Source organism: Trichechus manatus, unplaced genomic scaffold, assembly GCF_000243295.1.
Source record: "Trichechus manatus latirostris isolate Lorelei unplaced genomic scaffold, TriManLat1.0 scaffold00226, whole genome shotgun sequence".
Classification (NCBI taxonomy): domain Eukaryota; kingdom Metazoa; phylum Chordata; class Mammalia; order Sirenia; family Trichechidae; genus Trichechus; species Trichechus manatus.
The window spans coordinates 493,924-503,806 of record NW_004444162.1 but is presented as its reverse complement, the minus strand read 5'-3'; the positions used below and the strand labels follow the sequence as shown (position 1 = coordinate 503,806).

Genomic DNA, 9,883 nt, shown 5'->3' with positions numbered 1-9,883 from the left:
AAGGAGCAGCTGGTGGATTCGAACTGCTGACATTTTGGTTACAGCCATAGCACGCCATAGCTCTTAACCACTGTGCCACCAGAGGTCCAATAGAATGGGCCCAGAGGATAAAAATGATTTCTACAATTTTAAATAGTTAATACAATTTTATAAAAATTTGAATTTGTAAATTAAATATAGCTGTCCTTCCTCTCATAAAGTTCTGTTTTAATTCTCTCTTTTTTTTTTTGGTCTGTATCACCAAGTTGTTGACCTTGAGTGATGATGTCAGTCTCTTCGTTTTATAACATTGTAAACTTTAGCTTCTAGGAGCCTGCGAGGATATTCTGTGCCATCACAAAGCCAGGCCCTAAAATGCAGACTTGAACCTCACTTGAAAAAAATGTGGTTTCACGCACTAACGGCAGGGAGAAATTTTGGCTATTGGTATAAAACAAGGCTCACTGCCAAAAATGAAAGAGATACTAGAACAAAGCTTCCTTGGCAATAAGTTCCTGCAGAAAACTTGATCCGACCTTCAACTGCAGGATAAATTACTTTCATTTTTGAGATGTATTCAGAAACCACGTTGATATCTTGGTCACCTAGAAAAATACATGTTATTTTAAACACAGAAAAGGTAATTACTAACAGTGGGGGGGAGCACTAATGCATTTCTTTAAAGTCCCTTGTAATTATAAAAAGGAAAATATTCTTCTTTCATAAGCAAGGATGAAGTGTCACAGGAGACAAGAACAGTGGCTATCATAAGTGCAAAGAATTTGATTGCCTTTTCATGTTCCAGACAGAAAATGTGCCCATTGTTCACTATTGGATAATTGGGGAGAGGATAGCTGTCTCAGGTCTCAGATGACTCAAGAAAGAGGTGGTTGACACAGTAGCCTTTGAATCACTCCAGAACAAGGGCATTAGGGAACTGGATCAAGAGCAATTAATTGAGAGTTAAAAGTGGCTTCCTTCTGCTCTCCTGCTCAAGAATTATTTTTGCATAATTGACGGTGGAACAATGGAGGCTTCATTTCGAAAATGGAAAAGAGGTGACAAATACTAATTGCCTACAGCAAACCCATGGGTATCAAAGAGAATTTCATTTTAAAAGTATCACTCTAATACTTAAAAAAGAACTCTTCTCTCTGAAGTAGTTCCTACCCTGGCTGTACATTAGAGTAATTGGAAGAGATTTTTAAGAATATTGCTTCCCGGGCTCTGCCCCAGCTAATTAGATTAGCATCTCTTAAGGGTTGGGGCCAAAGCATCAGTATTTTCTTTAAAACGTTCAACCAGCGATTCTAATGTATAGCCAGGATTGAGACCCCTTCTTCGTGAACTCCTCTCCAAAACCCATCCATCTGGGGTTGGGTGAGCAGAACAGTGCCAGGTGATGCCATCATCAGCCTCTTCATTTCAAGAGGACACCCAGGACATCCTTTCAAGCCTGCCCTTCCATCTCCTATCATGGTGTGAACAGAAGTAGCCAGCCCCTTCCTTTGGCCTGGCTCTGCCCTCCACCCTCCTTGGAATAAGCTGCTAAAATGGCAGGCTCACCATGGTAAGACTGAGGAAAAACCTGGCTGAGTTCCCTCCTGGAGATGTGGGGAAGCTGTGCGTGTGTCTTGTAAGCATGCTGGGGAGAGGAAGGGGAAGTGTGCCCTGTGTCAGTGGAGTTTGTGCACAAGAGGTGACTCTCAATTGGTTTTCTAAAAGTTAGGTTGGGGTATAATGACCCTCAATACTGCTGAAAATATGGATCAAGTATGATTGTTTTTATGATTTGCTGCACCAACGCAGTATGCTGAAAGGGGGGCATATCCCATCCACTCCTACCTGACCTATTCACACTGAAAGCTTCTTCCAAAAGGAAAATTTAGATGATTTACCCTGCAGGTTTTCCACCTCTAACCTAAAATTCTAGAGGCCTTTTTTCTTTTTTAAAATAATACAGGCAGTCCCCGACATATGACAGGGTTCCATTCTGGCGACTCCACAGTTAAGTTGATTCTGACATAAGTCGAATATCTCTCTTTTTTTTAGTTTTCATTATTATTGCCATTTATTATCAGTATCTTTATAGAGCTGATCTTTGTTTGTCTTTGGGGGTTGGAAACATTACATACAAACTTACAAAACTACTATAATATTGTAGTACATATTACTAACAAAATGTACAAAAAAAACGATGGTCCTAAGTTTGGTTTGTGTTAAATATAAGTTGGGGACTGCCTGAATTTTTTGTTTTTGGTGAAAGTTTACACAACAAATTAGGTTCCCATTTAACCGTAAGGTGGGGGGGACACGAATGCATTTCTCTAAAGTCTCTTGTAATTATAAAAAAGAAGATACTCCTTTCATAAGCAGGGATAAAGGGTCACAGGAGACAAGAACACAAATTGTTCAGAGAAATTGGTTACGTTTTTCACAATGTTTTCACATTCTCATTGATTCCCTTCTGGATGTTTCCTTCCAATAATCTGGTTTCCCTGTTCCTTTACCCTTTCATCTTTGCTTTAGAGTAATTGCTGACCATTTGATCTCATATAGATGATTTTTTAAATGTGCGTAGTACTCTAGAGGGCAATTTTTATATAAGCACAAAACTGGTTTATATTTCACAATTTAAACAGCTCCTTATATGTATTTAAAAGAATTTTCAAATAGTTTTTACTTAAAACTTTTTTCTCTGAGGTTGGACGGGATGGGGTGTGTGCCAGGAAAGGGGCATACACTCCCCAGTGCTGTGCTGCTGTTTTCCAACAAGCAAAGCAGGAATGGAGTTAGCAACATCGGGGCAGGATCTGGATTCTGGCTTTGCCCTCATGGACACCATTAATAACTCCCCTTCTTGGCCCAGTACTGTGGTTCTTGAGTACGCTCTGAGGTAAGGGGAAAGAAGAGACACTTGTGCTTACCAGAGTCATGTTTTAGTAATTCATCTTTTATCATCTGGAATGAATCTCCACCATTGGCAAGGAAGTTTGGGAGGACCACATTATATTCTTCATCCATTCTGAGAGGCTCATAAGTGGGCACTTGACACTTGGTGCAAAGAACATCTATGCTGACCACTCTGTTGCCACGTTTTTGGGAAAGGTCATATACCACATGGATTCCTAGTAGAAAAAGATGAGTCCATACGTTTTCACTGGATCCAAAGGGAGACTTCTGTTATCTAATAAAGGTGTTTTGGCCAAGATCTGGAATAGGGACAATGGGCTTGATTTTCATTTAGTTTGTGCTTGAGTGACATTTCATTGAGACAGCTGAGGTAACTTTGCAGCTACTCTTATTTTGGTTAGGTTTAACTTTGAGTACTTCTAGAAGGTCTGGGAACCACTGGAAGGAAAGCTGGCTCTGGCCCAGAATGGGTGAGGGGTGACTCTGTGGGGAGAAACCACCTTTTTTACCTCTTTAAAATCCTGAATTAATTGATCCAGGAAGCTGGTTCAAGTACTTTGGAAACAAGAAATAAATGACAGTCACAGAACATTTGTTAGAATTTCGAAGATGACAAAATAGTAATAATTTGGGACTGGCCAACTTTTACAAAGCATACAGCTACCCAGAACTTTGATGGAACATCAAAACACTGCTGTTGCCTTGACTTCCTCCTCGAAAAATGCGGAATGCCAGGGCCCCACTGGCTCTGCAGCCAGTCAGTACCGACAGTGAGGTGTTGTTCTGTAGAGGGTGGAGTTGACTCGGCAAAGCAACTACAGTCAAGTGGGACTACCACATACAGCTAAAAAAAACGAGGCTACAATATGATTTCAGAGTAAAATAAGAGTATTACTTTTAAGGATTATTTCACTGTACTGTGGAATTGACGAAAGTGTTTCAGTAGCACTTGGTACTTTGTGAAGTATTTCTTTTTATTCAATTTTCACTGCAACCTGTGTGGTAAGCAGGGTAGGTTTTCTTCCTGAGATGAGAGAGGTTGAAGACCTGTCCAGATCACAGTGGAACTGGAACAAAGTGTTCCAGTGTGTCTACACGGCCCAACTCCCAGAAATCATCCCTGTTAATACTGACTGGGCACCACATTCCTTTGGACCTCTGCGTGTTTCCAGGCAATTAGAAACAAAACAGATAAGGGATTTTTTTTTTAAGAATATTGAATGTTTAACCAGCTAAGATTTAATAGAAATTAGCCCTCAAGGCATCTGACCTGCTTAGAATTTGGAGGGCCGGCTCCTGCAGAGGGCCTATCTGACGTCCACATCAGATTTGGCAAATTCACTGATTGCTAGGGCTTTGGGACCTGACCTGACCTCAGTGGATCTGGGAGTCTACAGCCTTTGAAAGGCTATGTGTTTGTCTTGGGTGAGAGCAAATTTAAGCAAATCTGGCCATCAAGGTCCTGCTGAGGGAGAACTGAGGCAACCAGCACCTTGGACAGGCTGGCCCCCCAGTGCACCTGACTTACCTCCCACCTGCAGGAACTCTCCAGTGGACTGGCCATAGCGGTGGACGCTGTGCTCAAAGGCCTTCTTCAGGGTAGAGCCTTTTAATTTGACCAGGTCAAAGGTGCCTCCGAAGGGCAATACAGCAGCCAGGTTCTCCCAGGTAATTGTGCCTAAGGATAGTCACAGATGAGGCAAGAAGGAAAACAAGAAACTGCTTACCCTAAGCTCAATTTCCTTGTGGGCTGGAGAAGGAAATAAAAAAAAAAAACCAGCTGCTATTAAGGCCATTCGGACTCATGGCAACCCCATGTGTGTCAGAGTAGAACTGTGCTCCATACGGTTTTCATTGGCTGATTTTTTGGGAGTACCACGCCTTTTCTTCCGAGGTGTCTCTGGGTGGACTTGAACCTCCAACCATTTGGTTAGCAGCCGAGGATGTTAACCATTTGCATCACTTAGGGGAATGGAGAGATTTTTAGAGCAGCACCAGCTGTGTGGAAGTGGTTCCTGACACATAAGAGAGGGAATGGATTCAAGAGGCCTCTGGCTGTGCCCTCCACCACTGGGAAAGATGGCGGAAGCTTATAAATGGTGTGGCTCAAAAGTCCCCTATGCTTCGTCTCAGATCACCTGGCTTGAGGCTGGATCTCCAGTGGCTTGTTAAAAAGTGCTCATTTCCTCCAGGCAGGCAGCCTGTCCCTGCCACCTGTCCCTGTTATCTGATAATGAGATGAGCTTGGGGCTTAAACCCATGAGGGCTTCAAGCTTGTCTTGAGTATCTGTCTAGTTGATTTCTTTTACCATATGATAGAACCTTGAGTTTCTGCAAATACACTGTTGTTGTTAGGTGCCATCAAGTCGATTTTCGACTAATAGTGACCCCATGTGACAGAGTAGAACTGCCCCATATGGTTTTTCTAGGCTGTAATCTTTACAGGAGTAGATTGCCAGGTCTTTCTCCTGTGGAGTGGCTGGGAGGTTTCGAACAACCAACCTTTTGGTTAGCAGCTGAGCGCTTAACCATTGAGCCACCAAGTCTCCTTGCAAATACACTAGAATAACAATGTAATCCAGTGGTATGTCTTTTCCAGCACAAAAGCCTGGTAATTTTGTTTTTCTCTTCCCAGATACCAAGGTGGAGGCTGTCAAAATTTTCGTAAATCAGCAACAATTATTATTTAGCTTTATGAGTCAGAAATTTAGATCAAGCTTGGATTCCATTAACCCTAGCTGCTGCCTTTATGTGCGAATACCTACGAGAACACATAAGCATGAGTGAGCCCTTTCGGTTAGGGCTTGAGTGGCAGCTAACCCAAACTGAAAGAGCTGACACTCTGTACATGGCTGGCAGAAGAGATGAGCTGAGGCCGCCCATGGACAGGGGAATGGTCAGGGCAGTGGGCCTAACCTAATGAGAATGCACGGCCAGAGTGGAAAGACAATGAGTGAGGATCCCAAGCCTAGGGAACATACCATTGTTGTGATTGTCAATGGGTGACCGAATGCCGCCTCCATTGATGATGCACATGGACACGTGGTTCCAGGTCATTTCATCCGGGTGTCTAATGTTGTTGTAAATCTGCAACAGTTGCACAAATTTACGTTAGTTATTCTGAGTTTTCTTCCTTGGGATAAGTTCTAGAAATTTAGCTTTATTGAAGAAATGACCTTGGGTGGCACAAACAGTTAAGCGCTCGGCTATTAACTGAAAGGTTGGTGGTTTGATTCCACCCAGAGGTGCCTTGGAAGAAAGGCCTCCTTTCGAAAGATCACAGCCGCTGAAAACCCTATGCAGCACAGTTCTACTTTGACATATATGTGGTCACCATGAGTCAGAATCAATTCAATGGCAACTGTTTTTTTTAATTGAGGAAATGAAGCTGTTTTTCTCCTGCTTCTGTGTTCCCAGAGATTTCAAGTACAATTAGTCAGAACTAGCTTTATCTTCTGAGAAGCAAAAATACGATATTGTGACCAGTTCCGTGTCAGACTCTGAACTGGCTGTTATGTTTCAGCTCTCAGAAACAGGTAGCTTTTAGTCCCCTTTCCTGAGACCCCTGTACACTCAGGCCAGCGAGTCCCTGGGGAATGTCCTCTTATGGTGGAGCCCTGGTGTCAGCGCTGCTCCTCCACAGGCTCCCCAGGGTGGGCTCTACTCTGTGCTTGCACCTCAGGGCAAGACCTAAAGCCTGTTCTATTCTGGACCTTGTGTCAACAAGAGCCCTGGACTCCATGTCTGTCCCCCCAGCCAATTCCCAAGCTGCCGATTTTGGAGGCACAGAGGCAGCCTCCTGAAACTGGGAAGAATCAGGTTAATTCTTGCTTTTCTTTTACAAAACTGCATGTTTAATTATAAGAAATATATGAATACATTCTCATGGAAAAAAAAAAAAACAGAGCAAAAGTTCTCTCACACAGAGAGGTAAGCCCTGTGAAGAGCCTGGGTGTTTCCTTCCAGACCTACTCTATACATTTACCTACTGGATTCTCTTTAGCAACTTCTCTCCCACTGACTGCACGATACTGAGGAGCAGGCACTGGTCTCACCTTGGAAAGCATGACCGCTGTGATTGAGTGTGGCTGTATTTCAGGCACCGTGCTGGGCTCTGACAGAGAAACGATCCCCTGGGCTTTGAGCAAGTGGAAATGATGAGTCTGACCTTGCAGACCTGGGCTCAGCATTGCCCCCAAAGGAAACCATGGCTAATCTGCCTACATGGACAGAAGAGTGCTTTTCGTGGGTGATACTGCTCAGCCACAGGACTTACCATCATCGCTATAACTGCCTGCTGTAATTCTAGCTTGTAAAGGAGGTTCCAGTCACACTAAGCCTAGGTTTTCTGGAGCCAGTGGACAAACTGGTTAAAAACAATTTTGCCAAGTTAGGCTCAAGCAGATGTGTTTTAGCTATTATGTCTACATTACAATCAGGGGAGCAGAGAGAGGCGGGGCCGAGATGGCGGAGTAGTCAGATGCTTCCAGTGGACCTTCTTACAACAAAGACCCGAAAAAACAAGTGAATCGATTATTTTTGGCAATCTGGGAGCCCTGAACATCAAAGGCAGAGTTGAGGAACCAGACTCAGTGGCAGGGGGAGGGAGAGATGGTTCGGAAGCAGCGAGGAGTTGCCAGTTCTGACCCGGCGAGAGCCTGAGCCCTTCAGGCCTGATCAGCTCAGGCGTGAGCAGTGAGGCAGGCAAGCAGCGGTCCTCGGGAGGCGCATTTTCCACACTGGGAGAGACCCAGCGCCAGAGAGTCTACACGGCCACCCAGAACCAGTGAGAAGCAGCCCTGGATTGGCAAAAGATAAGTACTTGCGTACGGCTTACTGCGCAGATCAAAAACACCTCCCTTAGGGAAAAACCTCTCTCCCATTTACCTCCCTACTCCCTGCTCTGCACTGGGTCCTGGACCAGCTTCAGCAACTGTCAAGTCCCCTGGGCCAGAAGTAGGATCCATCACATGCCCGGAGCCATTCTCCCTGACTTGGAGAGTGAACAAATTAACAAACAGGAAAAAATAAACTGCTGGCTCCCCTAAGCCAGGAACCCCGGGGAAGCACAGCTCCTTTGCCTAGGCACAGGCATAAGGGATCCATGGACTTTGAGTGCCTTTCGCCCTGCAGAGACTTGTGTGGGCCCATTTCAACAGCGTAGGCCCTCATTACTGCAGTACAACAGGGTATATACCGGAAGTCTAACTTCAACTGTTTCAGCTGTGAAGTGGCAGGTTCTTGACATTTGACACTGCTTTGCCCATTAAGCAGGGTCTTCACCTACCCACATCAGGGGCCTGAGGACTGGTGGCTTCACCCGTGCCACCTAGCCACCTGTGGTAGAGGCCCATGAATAAGAGGTGCCCCCCAGTCCTTACAGCCAACAGCATTAGGTGCTCATAGTCCGGCTGCAAAACCCACTCACCTACGTGCTCTAGGGAACAGGGACATGCCTTCCTCCTGGACACTCGAGGGTGGTCATCAGCCCCCTGCCTTGCTCAGAGTGTGTCCCCCTGCTGCAGCCAGATGCCTGTGCCTATACCAATCACCCATGCCTGTCTAGGACTGTAAGTGAGAACCTACACCACACACTTGGTGGCTATCTACCTGGGCACCTGAGCTGAATCCATACAGGAGGATTGGGTGGACTCCTAAGCTCACATACCTAGTAACAGATCTAACCACCTGGTGACAGGACATTAGAGCTTCAAAGGTGCCAATAATCAAACTAGCTCATACGAGCAGCCTATTTGGGCATATCAAAACAAGAAGCTAGGACACAGTAAGCAAACATGAAATAAATAAATATAATAACTTATTGATGGCTCGGAGACAACAGTCAATATCAAATCACATAAAGATCCAATCCATGATGGCTTCAGCAAGCTCCTCAGGGTAGCAGAGTTTGTCTGTGTGTTCTGATCGTCTTGTAAAAGGAAAGCAACATCTGAAATCCAGACATCTGAGACCAACACTCTAAAATAAAGACTTCAGTTCTTGTAAAGCAATAGAGTGAGGATCACCTGAAGTAGCTCTGGCACCTTCCCAAGGCACTGAGAATCACCAATTCTATAACTATCAGTTTGTTCCTCCTTGTGTCCTTCCTTCCTCTTCTTCCTTCCTTCCTCCTCCCCTTCCTCTCTAGGCACAGGGCTGTTCCTGAGGACGACTTACCATAGCATCACAAATCAAATTGCCCATGTTGCATTCTCTAAAACGGCACGACTGAGTAGAGCCATCCAAATAGACAATTGTTTTTCCCAATTCCTGGGTAGAATAATTATCTAATTTTATCCTCCATTTGTTAATGTCTGCTTTTATGTTTGGATCTAGGAAAGAAAAAAAAAAAAGCCTGCGGTTAAAGCAGATCTCACATTGGGCTAAATTCTGGAGAAGGAATCGAATACCATCTAGCTTATTTGCTGTGGGTACACATTTACCATATTTGTGTACATTTTAGGTTTGACCTTCAAATTTCCTTATGTGTATATATCCTTTATACCCTAATATCAATTTGGAACATCTGTAGGACAGCCACCTGGGACAGCATTAGTGGTGTGGTGGTGGGGGCTATGAAAGGCCCAGTGGCAGGTATACAGGGTCTGCCTGCTGAGGTTCTGTTGACGTTCTGCTGGGCTGTGTTGTCCTGGCCCTTCCCCTCCAGCTATTGAGAGGCGTGTGTTGTGCTCATTCTTCCCAGATCTGTTCATGGAGCAGGTACAGAGAGAAGGGCTGAAGTATGTTTATGTACACCATATGAAAATTGATGACACAAAATGTATTTTTTAGTCAGCATCCCAAACAAAAAAGTGTGGATAAGAAAATAGGATCCATCAATATGCTGTCTACAAGAGACACACCTTAGAAACAAAGATGTGAATTTATTAAAAGTCAAAGGGTGGGAAAAAAATATATCAAGCTAACAACTACCAAAAAGAGTAGGAGTGGCAATACTAATCTCAGATAAAATAGACTTTAAAACAAAATC

The 9,883-nt window shown here is 44.3% G+C and overlaps 1 protein-coding gene across 2 annotated transcripts in view; it reads right to left on the bottom strand.

The window, feature by feature from the left end:
• Nucleotides 1-210: 210 nt before the first annotated feature.
• The window catches only part of NT5E (5'-nucleotidase ecto), a 41,554-nt gene continuing 31,881 nt past the window's right edge, over nt 211-9,883 (bottom strand). Inside the window, exons 5-9 of one of the 2 annotated variants that reach the window (XM_004388965.2) lie at nt 9,070-9,224; nt 5,874-5,979; nt 4,421-4,570; nt 2,907-3,107; nt 211-584 (exon numbers count right to left, since the gene is read on the bottom strand). In XM_004388965.2, coding sequence (XP_004389022.1) covers nt 421-584; nt 2,907-3,107; nt 4,421-4,570; nt 5,874-5,979; nt 9,070-9,224 — 776 coding nt within the window. In that variant the 3' untranslated portion in view covers nt 211-420. The remainder of the gene's footprint in view (nt 585-2,906; nt 3,108-4,420; nt 4,571-5,873; nt 5,980-9,069; nt 9,225-9,883) is intronic. The other variant, XM_004388966.2, reaches the window with a different exon arrangement.